Source organism: Rhineura floridana, chromosome 3 (genome assembly GCF_030035675.1).
Source record: "Rhineura floridana isolate rRhiFlo1 chromosome 3, rRhiFlo1.hap2, whole genome shotgun sequence".
NCBI classification, from domain to species: Eukaryota; Metazoa; Chordata; class Lepidosauria; order Squamata; family Rhineuridae; genus Rhineura; species Rhineura floridana.
The window spans coordinates 223,708,240-223,730,730 of NC_084482.1; the positions used below are offsets into that span (position 1 = coordinate 223,708,240).

The following is a 22,491-nucleotide window of genomic DNA, read 5'->3' on the forward strand; positions in this document are numbered from 1 at the left end:
TAATAATAATATTAGTTTATTAGTTTAACAACATTCAGTTTATTGGATGTCCACACGTTATAGTATCGTGAGGGAGAAAAACTTGTCTCTAGCCACTTTTTCCATGCCGTGCATAATTTTATACACTTCGATCATGTCACCATTTACTCACTTTTGCTCTAAACTGAAGACCCCGAAATGTTGCACCCTTTCCTCATAGGGGAGTTGCTTCATCCATGACTGCAGGGCAAAACTGGACACTCTTTCACTCCAAAGGTCTTTCCACACTCCATGCACTGAAATGGTTTCTCCCCAGTGTGTGTTCTTTTATGTTTATTGATTTAATAATAAAATATTTATACACCACCCTCTTGTAAAGCATCAGGGCAGTGTACAACAACATCAAAAAAATTATTCGGTCACAGCAGTACCCTCAATAATAAATAAAGCTCTTTCCACCCTCCATGCATTTTTCTCCCGTGTGGATTATTTCATGTGCAGTAAGATGACTACTGCGACTAAAGCTCTTCCCACATGCAATGCATTTATATGGTTTCTCACTTGTGTGTGTTCTTTGATGTGAAGTAAGGTGACAGCTCTGACTAAAGCTCTTTCCACACTCCATGCACTTATATGGTTTCTCCCCCGTGTGCATTCTTTGATGTAAAATAAGGTTACCGCTCTGACTAAAGGTCTTTCCACATTCCATGCATTTATATGGTTTCTCCCCTGTGTGTGTTCTTCTGTGTGCAGTAAGGGTAGTCCTCTGCCTAAAACTCTTTCCACACGTCATGCACTTAAATGGTTTCTCCCCTGTGTGGATTCTTTCATGTCCACTAAGGGAGCCATGCATCCTGAAGCTCTTTCCACACTGCATGCATTGATATGGCTTCTCCCCTGTGTGCGTTCTGTAATGTAAATTAAGACTATTGCTATCTCTGAAGCTCTTTTCACATTCCATGCATTTAAAAGGTTTATCCCCTGTGTGAGTCCTTTGATGTACAGTAAGGTGGCCAGGCCTACTGAAGCTCTTTCCACACTCCATGCATTTAAATTGCTTCTCTCCTGTGTGGGTTCTTACATGTAAAGTAAGACTACTGTTCACACTAAAGCTCTTTCCACCCTCCATGCTGTTTCTTTTGTGATCTATCTGTAGGTTCAAGGGTTCACAGACATCAGCACCCTGAGATACAGAGGATTTCTTCTTTCCATTCTTTGACTGTTTTCCTTTATCCTTTTTAGATTCACTTTGATTTCCAAACATATCTTTTCCTACTTCAACCATAGTTGTTTCCGATGACACCACAGGTTGCTCCTCACAATTCCTACTGTTCTGTCCATCATCTGATGAGGAGGAGAGGGAGGGAAAAATCACATTGGAATTTCACAGGAAAATCAAAGGATCTAATCACAAACTAAGAGCCAGTGTGGTGTAGTGGTTAAGGTGTTGGACTATGGCCTGGGAGACCAGGGTTCAAACCCCTCACAGCCATGAAGCTCACTGGGTGACCTTGGGCCAGTCACTGCCTCTCAGCCTCAGAGGAAGGCAATGGTAAACCACCTCTGAATACCGCTTACCATGAAAACCCTATTCATAGGGTCACCATAAGTCGGGATCGACTTGAAGGCAGTACATCATCATCAATCACAAACTGAGCCCATTTAAGCTGTGCTATATTGGGATTGTGGCATACATAGAATTGCAGCCAGGCTTAGGAATGGACCAAACTTTGAACAACTCACTGCTCTGTGGTTCCTAAGAATTTGGCTAGTCAGATATAGGTACCCAGGAGGATGCCTCATACAGAGATCACTGAGGTACATCTAGCTGAGTAGTGTCTACACTGGCTAGCTGCTGCTGTGCAGGATTTCACATGGGGGCTCTGGAGGACTGAATGTAGGACTTCCTAGAACATAAGAAGAGCCTGCTGGATCAGGCCAGTGGCCCATCTAGTCCAGCATCCTGTTCTCACAGTGGCCAACCAGGTGCCTGGGGGAAGCCCGCAAGCAGGACCCGAGTGCAAGAACACTCTCCCCTCCTGAGGCTTCCGGCAACTGGTTTACAGAAGCATGCTGCCTCTGACTAGGGTGGCAGAGCACAGCCATCACGGCTAGTAGCCATTGATAGCCCTGTCCTCCATGAATTTGTCTAATCTTCTTTTAAAGCCATCCAAGCTGGTGGCCATTACTTGTGGGAGCAATGCAAAGATTGTGTTTTCACATGGAGCCATGGGTTTTCCACAAAGGCAGGGGTGGCCCAAGGACAACACTATGCAGGTGGTTGTTTTGTTCCCATTATAATCTTCCCCAAGACATTTTTAAAAATCTGTACCTGCTGATCTCGCTCCTTCCTCAGAGCCCTGTCCAATTGGATCTTCTCCTTCCAGACAAGAAATCAACTTTGGCGTGGGAATTACTTTCAAAGAAACAGACAGGCCAGTTACTCTCAAGAACAAAATATTCAAGCACCCCAAGTCCACATATTGCACTGTGGACTACTCCCCAAAGCCAAGAGCAGGGAAAGGCATGATCTTAGATCTCCTGCCAATGCATGGGACGGGGCATGTGGATCTTGCAGGACTCGCCTGGCATTTGTGAACAGGCATTCACTGCGCATTAAGCTCAGCTCAGCGGTACTGTGGAACCCATCTATTCTAATCTGGGCACATCACAGCGTATGCAAGTGAAATCTTAACCTGCAGGCCAATCCTCCTCTTCATGAGGAAAGCCCTGCTGGATCCAACCAAAGGTCTGTCTAGTCCAGCATCCTCAAAGGGGCCAATTAGATGTGTAAGGGAAGCCCACAAGTGGAAGAGGAAATTGACAGTCCTCTCCTAATGCTGTTCTCCTGATTCCAGAGGTAGCGCATCACCTTGATAATTAGCAGCCTTTGAGTGCCTTCTTTCCTACCCCTTTTTAAAGCCTGCTGATTCAATCTGCCCTGGATGGTATTATACAGGATGCTGTGTAAATAGCTACCTGCTGATGTCTCCTCTTCTTTGGGATCCTGGAAAAGCAGATCTTCTTCCCAAAAGGAAATGAGGTCCGATTCTCTCAAGGAAACAGACAAGACTAGTTAACTTTTGACCACAAAATGTTCATCCATTCCAAATCAAGCGATTTCAGTGTGCTCAAGGCTAAGAAGAGGGATGATTCTGATCCTATACCTCCTGCCCCTATGGATAGGACTGGGGTGTGTGGTGCCAGCGTGATCAGCCTGGTGCTTGTGAACATGAGCTCACTGGATACGAAGCTCAGCTTGAAATGCCTGTTGGAGATTAAACCCTGTAGAAGTGGGCAAATCCAGATGTTTTCATCGGGGCCGTAGCATTTTTATCCCATAAAAATTAAAACCAGCCTTGGCTCCATTCCTCCTCCTGCTCCTCTTCCTCCAAAAGCCAGCTAGGGCCATATCCCCAAAAAATTACAATTCTGGAGGAATTTTTTTTGGTGAACATTAAGATGCAAGCCAAATGTCATGAGGATGGATTTGCAATGAATCGGTGGCGACAGCAGAACAAAAGGCATTGGGGGAGGGGCACAGAAAAGGGGGCTATGGAGACGGGGAAAACTTTATCCCAAATGTTACTTTTCTGAAATAGAAATAACGGTACATTTCACATTAATGCTCCCACCCTAAACTTCCCCCCCCCGAGGGATATTTTACTGATTTTTTTTCTCAGTCACCTTTCAAGCGAATGTGCTTGGGCTTGTAGCCTTATTTTAATTTCCAGTTGATGATTGCCATTTTTATACTAAAAGCAGTCCAGCGTGGAGTGAGAAACTTTTTTTGCAGGGGGGGGGAGTGTTTGCTCCCCATCTCCAATGTGTGGAACATGGCTATAAAATCATAGAATCATAGAGTTGGAAGGGGCCTTGTAGGCCATTGAGTCCAACCCCTTGCTCACAGCAGGAAATCCACAGCTAGAGCGTCTCCCGCAGATAGCGGTCCAGCCTCTGCTTGAAGACATCCAGCGAAGGGGATCCCACCACCTCCCTAGGCAGTCGGTTCCATTGCCGAACTGCCCTTACTGTCAAGAAGTCCCTTCTAATGTCCAATCTGAATCTACGCTCCTGCAACTTAAAACCATTAGACCTAGTCCTACCCTCTGGGGCAGCAGAGAACAAATCTGTACCCTCCTCTATGTGACAGTCCTTCAGGTACTTAAAGAGTGCAATCATGTCACCCCTCAGCCTTCTCTTCACCAGACTGAACATGCCAAGTTCCTTCAACCTTTCCTCATAAGACTTGTTCTCCATACCGGCTATCATCCTCGTCGCCCTCTTCTGAACCCGCTCTAACTTGTCTATATCTTTCTTAAAATGAGGCGCCCAGAACTGAATGCAGTATTCCAGATGAGGCCTGACCAATGCAGAATATAGTGGGACTATTACTTCCCTCGACCTGGAAACTATAGCTCTGTTTATGCAGCCCCAAACCGTGTTTGCCTTTTTTGCTGCAGCATCACACTGCTGGGTCATGTTCAACTTGCGATCCACTACAATTCCAAGGTCCTTCTCACACGCACTACTGCTGAGCCAGCCATTTCCCATCCTGTACCCATGCATTTTGTTTTTGTGGCCTAAATGCAGAATCCTGCATTTGTCTTTATTGAATGTCATTTTATTAATTTCAGCCCAATTTCCTAGTCTATCCAGGTCCCTTTGGATTTTATTCCTGTCTTCCATTGTGTTAGCTATCCCTCCCAGTTTCGTATCATCCGCAAACTTCATAAGGCTTCCCTCCACCCCGTCATCTAAGTCATTAATAAAAATGTTGAAGAGTATCGGCCCCAGGACAGAACCCTGTGGCACTCCACTCGAGACCTCCTTCCAGTCCGAAGCAGAGCCACCGACGACCACGCTTTGAGTACGGTTTTCCAACCAGTTGTGAATCCACCTGACAGTATTTCCATGTAGTCTTCATTTGACTAGTTTGCTAATCAAAAGGTCGTGGGGGACTTTGTCAAATGCTTTGCTGAAATCTAGATAGATGACATCTACAGCATTTCTACCATCTACTAGGCTAGTGACCTGATCAAAAAAGGAGATGAGATTAGTTTGACAGGATTTTTTCTTGACAAACCCATGCTGGCTCCTTCTAATCACAGCATTGTCATCTAGATAGTTTCCAATGGACTCTTTTATTATCCGTTCTAATATCTTTCCCGGTATTGAAGTCAGACTGACTGGCCTGTAATTACCCGGATCTTCTTTTTTACCCTTTTTAAAGAGCGGGATGATGTTTGCCCATCTCCAATCCTCCGGCACCTCTCCCGTTCTCCAGGATTTCTCAAAGATGATGGCAAGAGGTTCCGAGAGTACATCCGCAAGTTCCTTCAATACTCTGGGATGCAGTTCATCAGGCCCTGGAGATTTGAACTCATTTAGGTTAACTAGGTATTTCCTGGCTATCTCCTTATCAATCTTGAACTGCAATCCCGACCCCTTACTCAGATTGCTACCGATGCAAGGTTGCACACTGTTCCCGTTTTGAGAGAAAACAGAGGCAAAATACACATTGAGCAGTTCTGCTTTTTCCTCATTATCTGTCAACATTTTGCCATCTTCATTGAGCAGCAGTCCCACCGTTTCCTTGGTCTTTCTCTTGCTTCAAACGTATCTGAAAAACCCCTTTTTGTTGTTCCTCGCTTCCCTCGCCAGCCTCAGCTCATTCTGGGTTTTAGCTTTCCTTACGCTATTCCTGCAACCCCGAGCCGCTCGTCGGTACTCTTCCTTGGTGATGCGTCCTTCCTTCCATTCTTTATACATGCTCTTTTTTACGTTTACCTCCTCCACCAGTCTTCCATGTAGCCACATTGGCTTTTTGCAATGTCTTCCATTTTTCTTCCTCTATGTTCTTGCAGAAATTCTGGTCCTTGCTAGGCATGTCATGAGCCTGCAGGCAGGAGCTCCCAGGTTGACGCAAGCACGGTAGTGTGCACCGTGACTCTGAAATCTGCTGCCATGCCTCTTCCTGCCTCCCCCCTCCAACCAAAGGCATACATTTACCTTTGGCACAGCAAGGAAGAGCGAAAGGTGGCGGATTCTCCCAGGCTCCGGTGGGGGGGGGGGAAATCTCCAATGGGGTTTTTGACCAAATGTCAGTCCCTATGAGGAAACCGAAGGCAGATCCACACCATACATTTAAAGCTCATCAAATGTACATTTAAATCCCAAAGAATTCTGGGACCAGTGGCTTTCCCTTCACAGTGCTACAAATTCCCAGCACCCTTAACAAACTATAGTTCTCATGATTCTTTGGGGGAAGTCATGTGCTTTAAATGTGTGGTGTGGACCTGCCCTGACTCTCTGCACGTCATCCCCAGTGAAGAGAGAATGTAGAGTGCCCGTCATCTGCTGGGTGTTCAGGACAAGGTGCTCTGCTGGGGCTCAAGAGCACCTCCTTTCGCCTTTCTCCTGCTGCGAGGCACATCTTTTTGTCTTGGAATGCAGCTGAAATGGGCACTGTTCAGGTGTATGCATCTAAGAACCCAAAAGCCCTCCAGTCCACTCAAAGCTGCCTTCTACCAGGACAAACTCTTCAACCATCTATCTAGCCCAGCACTGACTACTCCAAACTAGGAGCGGATCTCCAGGATCTCAGGCAGGGAAAGGCCTTTCCTATCAGCCGCTACCGGATCCTTCCCCCTAACTGTCAGGAATTGAAGCTGGAATCTCCTGCATGTTAAAGCAGGTGCTCTTCCTGAGTTGCAGACCCTCCCCAAACATCCGAAGCACATGACCCAGACATCTACTTCCATAAAAGTATCCCTACTGTGCCTAAATAATGACTGCAAACCTTCAACCCCTAGTAGTCAAGAAAACACAGAGGTGTCCTTACCGAGAGAGGCCACCATCTCATAAATCTCATCCATGGCTTCTCTGTGCAGAGTTTTCTGGCCTGGTTCCAGCAGGTCCCACTCCTCCTCTGTGAAGTACACAGCCACCTCCTCAAAGGTCAAGAGAGCCTGCAAAGTCAACAGACCCTGGAAGAAGAACAGAGCAGGCACAGACAAAAAGCCCTCTATCAACTTTGTACACCAGAATTTCAGGAAAATAGAATCAACTGGCAGAACAAATGATGGGGGAGTGTCCACCTGGCTGCTTTTTGGGGGAACCTAGGGGTGGTGGTCTTCTCCTGCTGTGGGTTTTCCCCGGCCGCTGGTGCCTGGGGTTGGTCTGCCTCTGAACATGGAGTCTTCATATAACAACAGCAGCCATCAGCAGAGACTCTTAACATCAATACTAGAGTGGGGGAAAAACTGTTTTCTTATGCTTTTGTATTGGAATGTTATGTTATTATTATTGAAATGTAATGTTATTAATTTGATATGTTTTAATTGATTGACAGCTTGTTTTATGATGACTTTAAATGTGATAATGTTTAAGTAATCAATTGGAGTTGTTGTTGGATTGTTATGTTTTGAAATGATTTGAAACGATTGTTGTGTTTTTGAATCGATTGCTATTGGTGCCGTTGTTTGCATTTTTGTAAGCCACTTTGAGCATATTTGTATGGGAAAGTGGCATATAAATTCAACTAATAAATGCATAAAATAAAATAAGAAGAAAATAATCATTTCTCCAGCATCCAGAGGGAATGGCGGCTCAGGAAATCACAGGCCAGATTAATCACTATTCTGGGAAAACTGGTGGAAAGCATTTTTAAAGACAGAGATACCAAGACAGGAGATTTGGGCTGCAATGTCACCAATACGCAGATGGCACGCAGCTATATCTTTTATTCAAATCTTCACCGAGGTTGGCTGTAGAAACCCTATCCAAGTGCCTGCAGTCGGTGAGTGGCTGGATGGGAAGGAATAAGCTGAAGCTGAACCCTGACAAAACTGAGGTACTGTTCGTGGGAGACAAGGGAAGGTTGGGAGATTTGGACCTGGTGCTCAATGGGGTACAATTGCCCCTGAGAGACCAGGTCCACAGCCTGAGGGTCATTCTCGACTCCCAGCTGTCCATGGAAGCTCAGGTCTCGGCTGTGAGCCGGGCGGCATTGTATCAACTCCATCTGATATGGAGGCTGCGCCCCTACCTTCCCAACATCTGCTCCCATTGGTGGTACATGCCCTGGTCTCCTCTCCCCTAGACTACTGTAATGCGCTCTACGTGGGGCTACCCTTCAAAACGGTCCAGAAGCTGCAACTAGTACAGAATGCAGCGGCGTGCCTGATTAAAGGCAGCTGCCGGTGAGATCACATCACTCCAGTGCTGAAAGAGTTGCACTGGTTACCAGTTGCTTACCGGGCCCAATTCAAGGTGTTGGTTTTCACCTTTAAAACCCTGTATGGTTTGGTCCAGTCTATCTGAAGGAGTACCTCCAGCATCATCACCGATGCCCCTCAACTAGATCAGCCTCGAAAGACCTTCTCTCCATCCTACCAGTTAAAACAGCCAGACTGGTGAGGACTAAGGAGAGGGCTTTCTCAATTGTGGCCCCCACCCTATGGAATTCCCTCCCAAATGATCTCCGTCATGCCCCCTCTATGATGAGTTTCTGCCAGGCCTTGAAGACCGGGCTCTTCAGGCAGGCTTTTGGGGCGGGTTAGGTTTTATTATCATTGATCGAGATTTGAATGTTTTAATGTATTTGTATGTTTTTATTTTGTACGTCGCCCAGAGTGGCTGGATAACCAGCCAGATGGGCGACTAATAAATTTAATAAATAAATAAGGACAAGTCTTGCTGAAACAGAACCAGCATGGATTCTGCAAAGGCCATTCCTGTCTCACAAATCTGTTAGAGTTCTTTGAGAGAGTCAACAAGCATATAGAGGCGATCCAGTTGAGATTGTGTATTAAGGGCAGTATTGATTGCATGCACAGAACAAGCTCCACTCATGCCACACGGCTTTCCCTCTTCTCCTACCCCTGTGCACCCCTAAATCTATTATGGAAGGTGGGGGAGCCCACAGAACAGGTTTAGGGGGTGCATGCTTAGGGGAAAGTCTTGCACAAACAGACCTCATTTCTCACACGCGTACCCTATTTAGAGCTACACTGAATACAACCCTTAGACTTTCAAAAAGGTTTTTACAAAGTGCCTCACTAAAGATTACAAAGAAAACGTTTGCAGTCATGGAATAAGAGGAGAAGTCCTCTTGCGGATCAGGAACTGTTTAAGAAAACAGGATGCAGAGAGCAGGAATAAATGGACAGTTCTCCAAAAGGAATGATGTAAAGTGGAGTTGTCCATGGACTGGGATTGGCATCTCTGCTTTTTAACTTTTTCATTAAATGGTTTAGAGTTAGGGGTGAGCATGAAGTAGCTTCTTCAGACAGCGGCACATAGCTAAGCTATGAAATTCTGTGGCTGTCCTGTGTAAGAACAGGCTGGTGGACTAGGTGGACTTTTGGTCTCATCCTGCAAGATTCTTATGTTCCCTGGTTTTTTTCCTCTAATTAAAGAAAAGCAAGAAAAAAAGGGTCAAAAGAACACAAAACAAGAAAATAAAACAAAAATGCTGTCAGCTGACATTAACAGTAAAATAACCATAAATACTTCCATCGTAGTTTACACATCGAGCTCAGTATACAACATTATCTTAAGGTGTTCTTAAAAATGATTTTAACCAACTAAGTGAAAGAGAGAGCACCTTCTTCCTCCTTCTGTCAGGCAGCAGAATGCCTTGGATCATCCCCAATCACCTCTTATTAATTGACTCTGACTGATTGATTTTTATCCTGCCCTTCCTCCCAGCAGGAGCCCAGGGCAGCAAGACGATCATTTTCTAGTAACCCTAACTTGAAATGTGATAACCATTGTCTATTCCACTTGTTGTTATGTGCCTTCAAGTCGATCACGACTTATGGCGACCCTATGAACCAGCCACCTCCAAGAGCATCTGTCATGAACCACCCAGTTCAGATCCTGTAAGCTCAGGTCTGTGGCTTCCTTTGTGGAATCAATCCATCTCTTGTTTGGCCTTCCTGTTTTTCTACTCCCTGCTGTTTTTCCCAGCATTATTGTCTTTTCTAGCGAATCACATCTTCTCATTATGTGTCCAACGTATGATAACCTCAGTTTCATCATTTTAGCTTCTAGTGATAGTTCTGGTTTAATTTGTTCTGACACCCAATTACTGGTCTTTTTCGGAGTTCATGGTATGCACAAAGCTCTCCTCCAACACCACTATTCCACTACAGGTATGAATTAAGAAAGCGGTGCTAGAAGGATCCACTTTATGGCTGTTGGAAACAGTCCTTGGTCATTCTGTTGTGAACCGCCCAGACAACTTCGGCTATGGGGCGGCATAAAAATTTAATAAATAAATAAATTCTGCATACAGACTGCCCTCTGTCTCTCTTTTCCCACCAATCTCCTTACCTCAGTTGGCTGCCTGGCTGCTTTTCTCACTTCACCCCAAAGAAGAGATGATCCAACCTGTGAGGCCATGGTGCTCCCTGAGAGGGAGACAAGGCGCCGTAAACCAGGCCACTTCTGGGACTTGCACTGCTGTTGCCCCCACGTGCTTTGAAAGTCGGGAGTAGCTCTCAAGTGAGGTCATTCCATAGTCTGCAGAAAAGTGATAAAAAGATAGGAGTTGAACCCTTTACACAAATTTCGGATTCATAGGTTTAAATATTATCAAGCTGCCTCAAATCTTTTGTAGGGTGGTAAAAGCTCTAAAATAAAGTGTAAATTCTGTCCAACTACTCCATCTCAGAGCTCCCCGGGTGTGTGAAAATCTCCGTTTTTCTCCACTCTAGACCCTCCATAGGAGTATGGGGAGAGCAGCCTTGAGCTGCACTCAGTCTGGTTCAGCACTTTAGGCAATGAAACACACTGAGCTACATGCAACAGGACCACATTCAAACCGGCAGGACACACTCTTGGTTTCATCCCGTCTCCAGATTGGAAAGAAATCTTCCTCCAGATTTGGAAGTCGCTAGACAGGGCAGTTCAACAAATAGCTGGAAACGTCTTTGGGGGAAAGGGCCGTTGCTTTGCATGCAGAAGGCTCTTGGGTCAATCTCTGGCATCTTCAGTTAGGGCTGGGAAAGAACTGTTGACGCAGACAGTACTGAGCTAGATGGATGAATGGTCTGATGATATAGGGCACCTTCTATTCCAGCTGTACCAGAGAGATACCAAATGGGTGTCTAGAGATACCGTCTTACAACGTCCTTTGGAAAGTTGAGTGGGCTTGTTTTGAAAGTGTAGGGTCATGAATGCCAGAAACAGAAATGGCACGTTTGGCTTCTCCAGTTCCCCAAATAAAGAAAACTCTAGGACCAAATCAAAAAACTCTCGATGAAGCGTCACATAACCTCTGCTAGCTGTTGTTAAAATCTCTGCTGACTGCAGTTTATAATTCCTGCAAACAGTTGCCAGGAAAACCCTTTTCTGATCCCGTAAGTAATTTATGTTAAAGGGGAAAAAAACTAAAATATTGGGACAGTCTCTGATTGCCACAAAACCAACAATTGTGTTTAGGCAGCCATCTGCAATCTGGTGACCTCCAGATACTGCTGAACTACAATTCTCACCATCCCTGACCATTGGCCAGGCTGGCTGGGGCTGATGGGAGTTCAAGTCCAACATCGTCTGGAAGACACCAGGTTGCAGCAACTTGTGCACAGGGAGGAAAATTTAACAGCATGCTCACCTGCCTTATAGAGTTGTAGTTCATCTATTTACTATATTTTCATCCATATATTTTATTATGTTTTTATATTTTAATAGGAAAAGTGGAGGGCACCAGGTTGTAGAAGTCTGTTCCAAGCTGAGCAACTGTTGTGCAAGCTGGAAAGTTTGACAGCACTCTCGCCTACCTTATAGGGTTGTACTTTACTTGCCTATTATATTTTTAATCCACATGTTTTGTAATATTCTTATCCAGAACGCCCTCTAATCAGCTCACGGTGGAAAATATGCTTTGACACCCACCTCCCCTATCACTTCACAATGACTCTGTCCCATGGGCCAAGGGCACCGACTGATATTTGCTCCCAAGGAGTCATTTGAAACCAGATTGCTTTGGACACAATTCAATATTAAATGTTCAGTGTGTCTAACTTACAGCAACCCTATGATTCAGTGACCTCCAAAAGCATCTGTTGTAAACCACCCTGTTCAGATCTTGTAAGTTCAGGTCTGTGGCTTCCTTTATGGAATCAATCCATCTCTTGTTTGGTCTTCCTCTTTTTCTACTCCCTGCTGTTTTTCCCAGCATTAGTGTCTTTTCTAGTGAATCATGCCTTCTCATGATGTGTCCAAAGTATGATAACCTCAGTTTCATCATTTAAGCTTCTAGTGACAGTTCTGGTTTAATTTGTTCTAACATCCAATTATTTGTCTTTTTTTTTGCAGTCCATGGTATGCGCAGAGCTCTCCTCCAACACCACATTTCAAAGGAGTTGATTTTTCTCTTATCCGCTTTTTTCACTGTCCAACTTTCACATCCATACATAGAGATCGGGAATACCATGGTCTGAGTGATCGTGACTTTAGTGTTCAGTGATACATCTTTGCATTTGAGGACCTTTTCTAGTTCTCTCACAGCTGCCCTCCCCAGTCCTAGCCTTCTTCTGATTTCTTGACTATTATGTCTATTTTGGTTAATGACTGTGCTGAGGTATTGTTAATCCTTGACAAGTTCAATGTCCTCATTGTCAACTGTAAAGTTATATAAATCTTCTGTTGTCATTACTCCAAAATTCAGGAAAAATATATGAGGGGGGCATGAAAAGGTTAAAGGTCTTGGGGGGTAAGGGCTCCTACTGGGAGAAAGGGCGGAATATAAATCTAATAAATAAATAAGTGAAAAGAGCTGCACTGGTTGCCTATTTGCTATTGGGCCAGGTTCAAGGTGCTTGTGCTATTTCACAAAGCCTTAAACAATTTGGGCCAAAAGTACCTTAAGGGTCGCTTGACTCCCTGTGTTCCATCTCGATAACTGAGATCGTCTGATGGGACTCTTTTGGGGGTTCCGCATACCCCTGAGGTTTGGTTGGCCTCCACTAGGGACCAAGCCTTTAGTGTGGCAGGCCCTGCCCTGTGGAACTCCTTGCCAGTAGAGATTCGGCAGGAACCATCCCTCCTTTCTTTCACGTGTCTCTTGAAAACTGAACTTTTTAGACAGCTCTTTTAACATGATTTCCCCCTTCTCTTTAAACCAATGCAGTACCTATCAATGCTTTTGTTGCTGTTTTTAAATTTTATTATGCCTATGTATGTTGTAAGCCTCCTGGATGTACTTTTGTGAAAAGTGCAGCTTATAAATACTTTAATAGATAACAGCACAGTGGGGAGGGGAGCCTGACTGGGAGTCCACAGTCTGTGAGTTCAAATCCCCGCTCATGTCTCCTGGGCATCAAGGGCCAGCTAAAGATCACCCCACAGTGAGTGGCTCAGGGTTTACGTGCCCTGCCACCTGTGCAGCTGTGGGCAAGCTGCATAGTCCCAAGGAGCCCAGTTGCCCCCCAGCTGGCAGTTGCAGACAAGGAAGGGGCTGGCTTGTGCAGCTGTGGCAAGCTGAGCAGGCCGTAGCCAGCTGGGGAGGACTAGCCTCAGAGGGAGGCAATGGGAAACCCCCTCTGCATACCGCTTACCATGAAAACCCTATTCGTAGGGTAGCCATAAGTTGGGGACTTGAAGGCAGTCCATTTCCATTTTGTTTTTTTTAGTCAGCAAATTGAACGTAATAAAGCTTTTTACACTGTTCTGACATTTCCTTTATACTGAAATGAATGTGACTTTCGTAACATGTTAAATAGCGGATAGCAAGACTAACAGCATAGTATTTGTAGCAAACCAAACTGTAGCAGAACATACAGTGCTGACTGGGAGAAATACAGGCTTATATGCTGGCTTTGTTTCCCTGAGAGATACAAGGAGGACCAATGATGTCTTTGTATGTCACCACTGAAGTTATGGAAGTGTAGTTAACAAGTCAGCAACCTGGGTTCCTTCGAATCTATCCAATATATAATTTCCCAAACAGTAAAGTTTCACCAAAGGTTCCTAACTGGCCGGAGGAAAATAACAAACGTGGAAAAGAAGCGAAGGAACAGGGTAGGAGAGGCAAGACAAGGGACCTAGCTGGCTTAGAAGGCACGAGGTGAGGTGGACTTGAGAGCAGCAGAGCGTAGGCTTGATTGAGAAGACTGAACTAACCTCATGCGAAAATTTCCTCAAACCTCAATTATGCACGTTTTATCAAAGTTACAGGCAAAACTACTTGTGATATTCAACATTACATGATTTTTTTTTTAATGTTAATAGGAGTTACTGAGGGGACTGATTAGAACTGGGTCTGTGGTTTGTTTGATTATTTGCAGGACATCAACCTGAGTAATTTTTACCAAATATTCCAGAGGCAAGACATCTACACCTGCTTAGCCTTCTTAATACAATTCAAAAAAGGTTCAAGATACAAAGGTGTTAAACCGCGCTTCAAGGAGAAAGGATTTCTCTGTTTTTATTCAAAGCACGCGATGAGCGTGAAAGGCCAAAAGCGGTGTGTCGAGACAAGAGAGAGCCTTTATCAGGACATGCCTGAAAGCACCCTGACTCTGGACAGCCACATGATTTACAGCCTCATCTGGGCTCTGGCGCATGCCTTAGACACTGCATACTTGTCCAGATCCAAGCTGATGGTACGAGTGGGTCGGAGGGGCTTGGACTTCCAAAGGATACAGTCATGGCAGGTATTCCTTTCTGCTTCGTAAATTAATGTCAGGGTTTGATAGTTTTTAATTTGTGTATCCTGAGTCTGAAGTGTTCTGTTCGTATCCCTTACAGCAACCCTGTCAGGTAGGAACATAGGAATCTGCCTTATATTTGAGCCAGATTATTGGTCCACCCAGTTTAGTATTGTCTACACTGACAGGCAGCTCTGCAACTGAGCGATGGTGCTTCCCCATAGAAAGTTATTGAATGTCCTTATTTATTTATTGCATTTATATACCGCCCCATAGCCGAAGCTCTCTGGGCGGTTTACAACAATTAAAAACATTAAAAATAAATATGCGAATTTAAACCATTAAACCCCATAAAAACTGATAAGCAAGTTATTCAAATGCTGTTAAAATGCCTGGGAGAAGAGGAAAGGCTTGACCTGGGGCCGAAAAGAGAACAGGGTTGGTGCCAGGTGACCTCATCAAGGAGATTAATTCCATAATTTGGCAATGGTAAACCTCCTCTGAATACCATGAAAGCCCTATTCATAGGGTAGCCATAAGTTGGGATCGACTCGAAGGCAGTCCGTTTTTCAACTAATAAATAAAAACATGTCTCCGTAGTCACAGCTACAAATCTGATGAGTCCCAAACTAATTTTGTGAACTCCCCAAAATGCAGAAATATCAATGTCACTTTTGCTTGACCCGCAAAGTTTAGCTGAAGATGCTAAAAAGAAAAAAGAAAAAAAAGGGGGGGATCCCTTCCTCTAATACAGGCAGAATATTGTTATCATTACCTTGCGGTTCCTACAAGGACTTCAAGGTGACACATTTGGTCCTGCCTACTTTAGCATCGGGGATCCTCCGTGGTGCAGAGTGGTAAGAAGCGGTAAAAGGGATCGAGGTCCACTCAGCCTTCCATCCATCTGTGGTGGTAAAATGAGTACCCAAAATAAGCTGGGGGGTAAAGAAAGGCCCGGGAAGGAACTGGCAATCCCACCCCATATATACGGCCTGCCTAATAAACGTCGCAAGACGCCACCCTAGGAGTCGGGAACGACTCGCACTACAAGTGCGGGGACACCTTTACCTTTACTACTTTAGCATCATGACAACCCAGTGAAGTTGTCTGGGGTTTAAAAAATTAACTGCCCCAACCATTATTTATTTATTTGATTTATATCCTGCCCTTCCTCCCAGCAGGAGCCCAGGGCGGCAAACAAAAACGCTAAAACGTACTCTAGGAAGAATACCTGGGCTATAACAGAAAGATGAGAACTAGGGACAGGTGAGATCTTATGGGTCTGGTGAAGGTCACAGTAAGGGCGGAGTTTTGGTTCACGGGCTTGATATGGAAGTTACAGAGCCAGTGTGGTGTAGTAGTTAGAGAGTTGGACCGGGACCTGGGAGACCAGGGTTCAAATCCTCGCTCAGCCATGAAGCTCGCTGGGTGACACTGGGGCAGTCACTGCCTCTCAGCCTAACCCTACCCTACAAGGTTGTTGTGAGGATTAAATGGAGAGGGGGGAAACGTATACACCACTCTGAGCTCCTTGGAGGAAAGGTGGCATATAAAATGTAATCAGTGAATAATAAGTTCCCTTCTGACCTTATAGAGTCTCACTGCATTCTTCAGGAAAGGAATATTCACCCCCAACTCTTTATCTCTGTTTGATGTGGTGCAACTTTGGATTAGGGTTCAGGGTCTCTTGTCTCATGCTATCTATAATGTTAGCGAACGAATGACTGGCGTAGAGTTAGACGCTGTTTGAATTAATTGTAATTAAAAATGCTACTTTCTTTTGCTGTTTTTCAATAATAAACCAGCCTTTCCCTCTCCCTTTGGGTGCTTTATTGAGTTTAAAGGTAAGGTGTGTGTACCCAGTGAGGTGTGGGTTTAATTACACCAAAAGATCCCCCTATACTCAGGGGTGATGTTTGAGTTCCCAGTGAGTATACATGAATGGGGGGGGATTCATAGAATCAGTGAATGGCAGAGTTGGAAGGGGCCCAATAAGGCCATCGAGGCCAACCCCCTGCTCAGTGTAGGAATCCAGCTTAAAGCATACCAGACAGGTGGCTGTCCAGAAGGCCTCCAGTGTTGGAAAGCCCATCACCTCCCTAGGTCATTCATTCCACACCTATAACAATACTTCTGGGGAAAAGCCCCCCTCCTCCTTTACACAGACTCTCATTCTGGCCCACCTTGCAGGGTTGTTTTGAGCACTGCCTAGGCATTGTACTTTAAATCCTCTATAGCTCTAGGAGACCCTTCCTGCCAACGTGGATGATTCCAAGGCAAGTGGTGAGGGCCAGGGCAGGAGCGAGGCTGGCAGCACCAGACCCTCAGCACCCCTTCAGCTGAGCCAATCCTGCTGGAGAAGTTAAGGACCAGGGGGCTGGGCTGGGGAGCTTTGATCTTCCCCTCCAATAAACTCCCAAGAGAAGGTCTGAAGAAGCCGCTCCCACCCCGGCCAGCTAAGAAGCGGGGGTCATTTATCTATTTCTTCCATCCTCTGGCTTAAGAATTCCTGGGAGACTCTTATGAAGCTCATCAGTTTCGAAGGTAAGTTTCAAATTACCCACGCGTATTTTCCAAGGAAACTGACCAGCCTCTGTCCAGGTCTCTCCTTCCAGCGCTTCCCCCTCCCAAGGGGCATCAAGGCCCCCTTCCCCTCTGATCAACCTGTAAATCCCCGGGGAGGGGGGCTTCCAAGAGCAGCTTGCAATGCAAACCCTGCATTTTGGGCTCTGCAACTGCATTGCACCGATCAGAACCTTTGTAGAATTCAGAGAGGGAGGGGGACTCTTCCGTCCTTTCTCCACAGCCCGCCCCCAAAAGCAAATCCTCCTACATACACCCCTCCCCCAATCTTTCGCACCTCTTTTGTCCTCTGCAGACTCCGATTGCAGGCTTATTTTCCTTCCTGGAAAATGGAGAAAGGTGCCACTGTTTACACACCCCCCCTTCCTTCAATAACGTCCCTCTCTCCCCTACCACTTCCTGCCTCTCTAGGCACCAGAGCTCGGTTCCTTGACCCACTGGAGGACTGAGTGGCAGGAGCTCCCTTCCCCGTCCCCTGCAAGGCTCAAGACACCCCCCCTTTTGCCCACTATACAATTTCATCTGGAGGCGTTTTTCTCCTTAACATGACTTGCGCCCCTCCCCCACATTTCCCCTGGCAAGTCAGTCCATCAGATGTGTGGGTCAGTGGGGGAGGGCTCGAGGAGAGGTCCCCTCCCCCTCCTTGCCGTTGTGCTGGGACTGCAGCTGTTCTGGGAAACCGGGGGGGGGAGAGGGAAGAGCCGCGCCCCCCCCACCTTCCCTCTGGGCATCCCGGATGCATTTGCAAAACCAGGGAGATCAGAGTCATGAAAAAGGGGTGGTGGGGAGAGAGATTACTGGGTTTTTATTTCTCCAAGAGCTCACTAGCTGTCCAACAAGTGCTCACGCACACGCGCAAATAGCTGCTTGCAAACTTCAATGGAGCGGAAGCCATACAATGGCAAAGGCATAGGGCAGAAATGCCCATTGAGTTGTTCAGAGGGGAGAGGGCGGGCACGGAGGGGTCCCCTTGCAGCTGACTCCGGGGGAGGGAGCCCGGGAGACCTCAGCCAGCTCCTTTGGCCTCTCCCTCCCCCCCCCCTTCCAGCCCCAATTATCTGCCATTTGAGTGATAAGCAAGCTTGCCATGTGTTTTGTTTGCTAAAGACAGGGCAAGATCAGCTGCTGCTGCTTCAACACCTGCCAAAGAGGGAAGGGGTCCCAGAAGGGAAAGAGATGGAAACTTACAAGATCTAAACTGGGTGGTTCATTACAGATGCTGTGGCCATATGTCGTAATCGAAAAATAAAAGGTCTCCGATGGTCTTTTAGAGTTGGGGCTTGAACCTTAGTAGATTCTGGGCACAGGTTCTGACAAGTATCATTATAGACTAACCTGTTTAACTTGTTCAGCAGAAGAGTTTTCTACTCCTCGCTGGGGAGCTGTCTCTATCATATAGGTTTCTTGGCAGGGATTCTTCTACTATCACAGGCAAAATGTCATTACAAGGGGGATTGCCAGCTTTAGTTTTCATAGGACTGATAGAGGACAGGCCCATAGTTCTTACAACGTCATCTCCACATCTCAGGTCTATAAATTCATTTGAGTTTGAGGGTGAAGGTGGCTTATCACCAGCTAGGTTATCTCTCCTAATGGGGACTATGTTCTGATAATGGCAACAAGGGAGAGGGCCTTCTCAGTGGTGGCCCCCAAATTATGGAATGATGTTTATGACGAGGTGCGCCTGGCACCAACACTGTTATCTTTTCGGCACCAGGTCAAGACTTTCCTCTTCTCCCAGGTATTTTAGCATGTGTTTTATATTGTTTTAAATTTTTAAATTGTGTTTCAAATTGTTTTTTAAAAGATGTATTTTAAATTGTATTTGTTTTTAGTTATTGTAAACCGCCCAGAGAGCTTCAGCTATGGGGCGGTATACAAATTTAATAAATAAATAACTTAAATAAAGAGACAAGTGATTCTTTAATCAGAGGTTGGATCAGAGTATTATAGAAGTGTCTGTTCACCTCTATTCCAAATTTTGCAAAAACGTCTCTGCATGTAAGAGTATCATCTACAATGGAGGTTCTAGTAAAAGTTACTTTTAATCCAAAATTGTTGTTGTTATGTGCCTTCAAGTCGATTACGACTTATGGTGACCCTATGAATCAGTGACCTTCAAAAGCATCTGTCATGAACCACCCTGTTCAGATCTTGTAAGTTCAGGTCTGTGGCTTCCTTTATGGAATCAATCCGTCTCTTGTTTGGCCTTCCTCTTTTTCTACTCCCTGCTGTTTTTCCAAGCATTATTATCTTTTCTAATGAATCATGTCTTCAAAATTATGTGTCCGAAGTATGACAACCTATGCTAATTCATAGAATCATAGAATAGTAGCTTTGGAAAGGGCCTATCAGGCCATGGAATCTAACTCAATGCAGGAATACAAATTAAAGCAATTCACTTGCCTCCAGCTGTTCAATTAAAGTTGCACAATAAATCCCCTTCCAAAAAGAAAAAGTGATAGGGAAATGCACTGGAAAGTGTCGGATAACAATTGTTTGAGCCAACATAGTATAACAAATCAGAATGAATACTCAATAAAGAGATCATCCGGTAGTGACTTACAACTTTTTCCTTCTTTGAAAAGTGATAGTAGATTTACTACACAAAAGTTGCAACTGGGCAACTGATAAATTGATAAATAGGTGACTCCAATGTCATGAAATATCTGTGTGAAATGAAGTTTCTTTCCATTCTGTGCTGGCTCATCAGGGAAGTTGCAGAACACTAACTGGAGTCTTAAAAGTACCATTGCTGAAGCTATTGAGAGAGATAAATTACCATTAGCAGGAGTCCCATTTATAGCTGGGCTCTTAGCTGGGAGAGGGACTTTAGCTGATAATTTCAGACAGTCTGTCTCCAGAGACAGGAGATCACTGATTGCAGCCTGAGGGTCAGAGTCCTCAACTATGGGGGGCAGAGAAGGCAGGCACCAGAAACTGGTCCCCTTGCCTTGGAAATTTGGAGATTGTTTAACTTTTTTTCACTTGCACCGTTCCTTCATTTTCTTGATTTTCGAGTAGATTGAACAATTTCTTAAAATTAAACTTTGTGCTGTGGGATTTCCCCCCCCCTTTAGTTGGTTTTTTGGTCATTCCCTGCTTATTTTGAGGTTTGTTTTCATCCCTGACACTTGGGTGCCTCCTCTCTTTCCCCCCTTTGCACTTGGATACATCAGTGTCCTTTTCTACCCTTAATTCAGTAGACTTCTTAAATCTCTCATTCCTTTGTTCTATACTTCTGAGCGTGACATCCAGGAGCTCAGTTTGAGTACTAACTTTAATACAGATCTCATTCCTGGTTCCCATAGGTCTATATAAATTGCAGCTCCTAGTATCATCATCCTTTAGTGAAGCAACAGAGAAAGCAGCCTGGGTCAGGTGTACAGAGGTTTCATTGACCGATCCCATAAAAAATGTAAATGGACTGCCTTCAAGTTGATTCCGACTTATGGTAATCCTATGAATAGGGTTTTCATGGTAAGTGGTATTCAGAGGGAGTTTGCCATTGCCTTCATCTGAGGCTGAGAGGCAGTGACTGGCCCAAGGTCACCCAGTGAGCTTCATGGCTATGTGGGGATTCAAACCCTGGTCTCCCAGGTCGTAGTCCAGTACCTTAACCACTACGCCACAATCCCATAGGATGGGCATAAAATTGTTTAAATTCTGCAGTTTGTTGCTTAATATCCATGATGTTTCTCAGGATAATCTGGAGAGAATTTGCAAGTAGCATGTTTTGTGCCCCCATAATATCAAACCATAATGAATCAGGAGAACGCTTTGGAGCCAACTGTGAGGACTGTATGGATTCTGCATGAGTCTGTAATGTAGGCTGTTCCTTTAAGTCATAAAATGGGGGGGGGGTGAACTTGCATCTTTTTTACATTCTCCAAAGGTAGGGTTGCCAGGTTCAATCTCTGAGACTGATCCTGTATCTTTAGGAGAAGAGAAAGTCAGCCAAGTGCAGGTGTTCTTGCAACCCTGTAATGGGAAAAACCACAAGGTGGAATTCTCCCTCCTCCCCCCGGACAACTTTTAAAGATACAAAAGACCTCTTGGAGGCTGGGCATCATCTATGGCAGGGGTCACCAACCCAACACCTGCGGGCGCCATGGTGCCCGTGAAGACCTTCAGTGGTGCCCACAGGAGGTGGCCTGGAATCTGAGAGAAAAGAAAAGAAGGCCCTCTAGCCCCTCCAGAAAAAACTTTCTGGAGAAAAATATTCAGGTACCCATCTAAGTGATTTCTGTGAAATGTGCCGGCCTGGCTGCTACTGCCTGTCAATGTTACTAGCCAATGAGTGATCTTTCACATCCATACATAGAGATCGGAAATACCATAGAAGCATAGAATCATAGAGTTGGAAGGGGCCTTGTAGGGCATCGAGTCCAACCCCCTGCTCACAGCAGGAAATCCACAGCTAGAGCATCTCCCGCAGATAGCGGTCCAGCCTCTGCTTGAAGACATCCAGCGAAGGGGATCCCAGCACCTCCCTAGGCAGTCGGTTCCATTGCCGAACTGCCCTTACTGTCAAGAAGTTCCTTCTAATGTCCAATCTGAATCTACGCTCCTGCAACTTAAAAACATTAGACCTAGTCCTACCCTCTGGGGCAGCAGAGAACAAATCTGTACCCTCCTCTATGTGACAGCCCTTCAGGTACTTAAAGAGTGCAATCATGTCACCCCTCAGCCTTCTCTTCACCAGACTGAACATGCCAAGTTCCTTCAACCTTTCCTCATAAGACTTGTTCTCCATACCGGCTATCATCCCTGTCGCCCTCTTCTGAACCCGCTCCAACTTGTCTATATCTTTCTTAAAATGAGGTGCCCAGAACTGAACGCATGGTCTGAATGATCCTGACTTTAGTGTTCAGTGATACATCTTTACATTTGAGGACCTTTTCTAGTTCTCTCACAGCTGCCCTCCCCAGTCCTAGCCTTCTTCTGATTTCTTGACTATTGTCTCTATTTTGGTTAATGACTGTGCTGAGGTATTGTTAATTCTTGACAAGTTCAATGTCCTCTTTGTCAACTTTAAAGTATGTGCAAAGCTCTCCTCCAACACCACATTTCAAATGAGTTGATTTTTCTCTTACCCGCTTTTTTCACTGTCCAGCTTTCACATCCATACATAGAGGTCGGGAATACCATGGTCTGAATGATCCTGACTTTGGTGTTCAGTGATACATCTTTGCATCTGAGGACCTTTTCTAGTTCTTTCACAGCTGCCCTCCCCAGTCCTAGCCTTCTTCTGATTTCTTGACTATTG

At 45.3% G+C, this 22,491-nt stretch overlaps 2 protein-coding genes across 5 annotated transcripts in view; one reads left to right on the top strand and one right to left on the bottom strand.

The window, feature by feature from the left end:
- Positions 1 to 18,496, bottom strand: LOC133381758 (zinc finger protein 664-like). 3 transcript variants are annotated; one of them, XM_061621176.1, is made up of 7 exons: positions 18,411 to 18,496; positions 15,415 to 15,543; positions 10,321 to 10,509; positions 6,824 to 6,968; positions 2,959 to 3,030; positions 2,312 to 2,395; positions 1 to 1,323 (listed from the first exon to the last, which is right to left on the bottom strand). In XM_061621176.1, the coding sequence occupies exons 3-7, from the start codon at positions 10,387 to 10,389 to the stop codon at positions 413 to 415; spliced, it is 1,281 nt and encodes a 426-aa protein (XP_061477160.1). In that variant the 5' UTR covers positions 10,390 to 10,509; positions 15,415 to 15,543; positions 18,411 to 18,496; the 3' UTR covers positions 1 to 412. The 3 variants fall into 3 exon arrangements, with proteins under 3 accessions (XP_061477160.1, XP_061477159.1, XP_061477161.1); XM_061621175.1 differs by lacking the exon at positions 18,411 to 18,496 and adding an exon at positions 17,500 to 17,599; XM_061621177.1 differs by lacking the exons at positions 15,415 to 15,543; positions 18,411 to 18,496 and adding an exon at positions 17,500 to 17,599.
- Positions 17,072 to 22,491, top strand: part of LOC133381751 (zinc finger protein 420-like) — an 11,170-nt gene continuing 5,750 nt past the window's right edge. The window contains exon 1 of one of the 2 annotated variants that reach the window (XM_061621158.1): positions 17,072 to 17,183. The gene's annotated coding sequence lies outside the window, so the exon portion shown is untranslated. Of the gene's footprint in view, positions 17,184 to 18,374; positions 18,964 to 22,491 lie in introns of those variants that run through there. The other variant, XM_061621159.1, reaches the window with a different exon arrangement.

Bases quoted from the DNA above. Each gene is read 5' to 3' on its own strand.
- LOC133381758 (XM_061621176.1), bottom strand. From the start codon at position 10,389: ATGGCCTCACAGGTTGGATCATCTCTTCTTTGGGGTGAAGTGAGAAAA. The intron at 6,969-10,320 runs GTAAGGAGATTG...TTCTTCTTCCAG, and splicing joins CAGCCAGGCAGCCAACTGAG to GGTCTGTTGACTTTGCAGGC. The intron at 2,396-2,958 runs GTAGCTATTTAC...TTTCTTTGAAAG, and splicing joins AGAAGAGGAGACATCAGCAG to TAATTCCCACGCCAAAGTTG.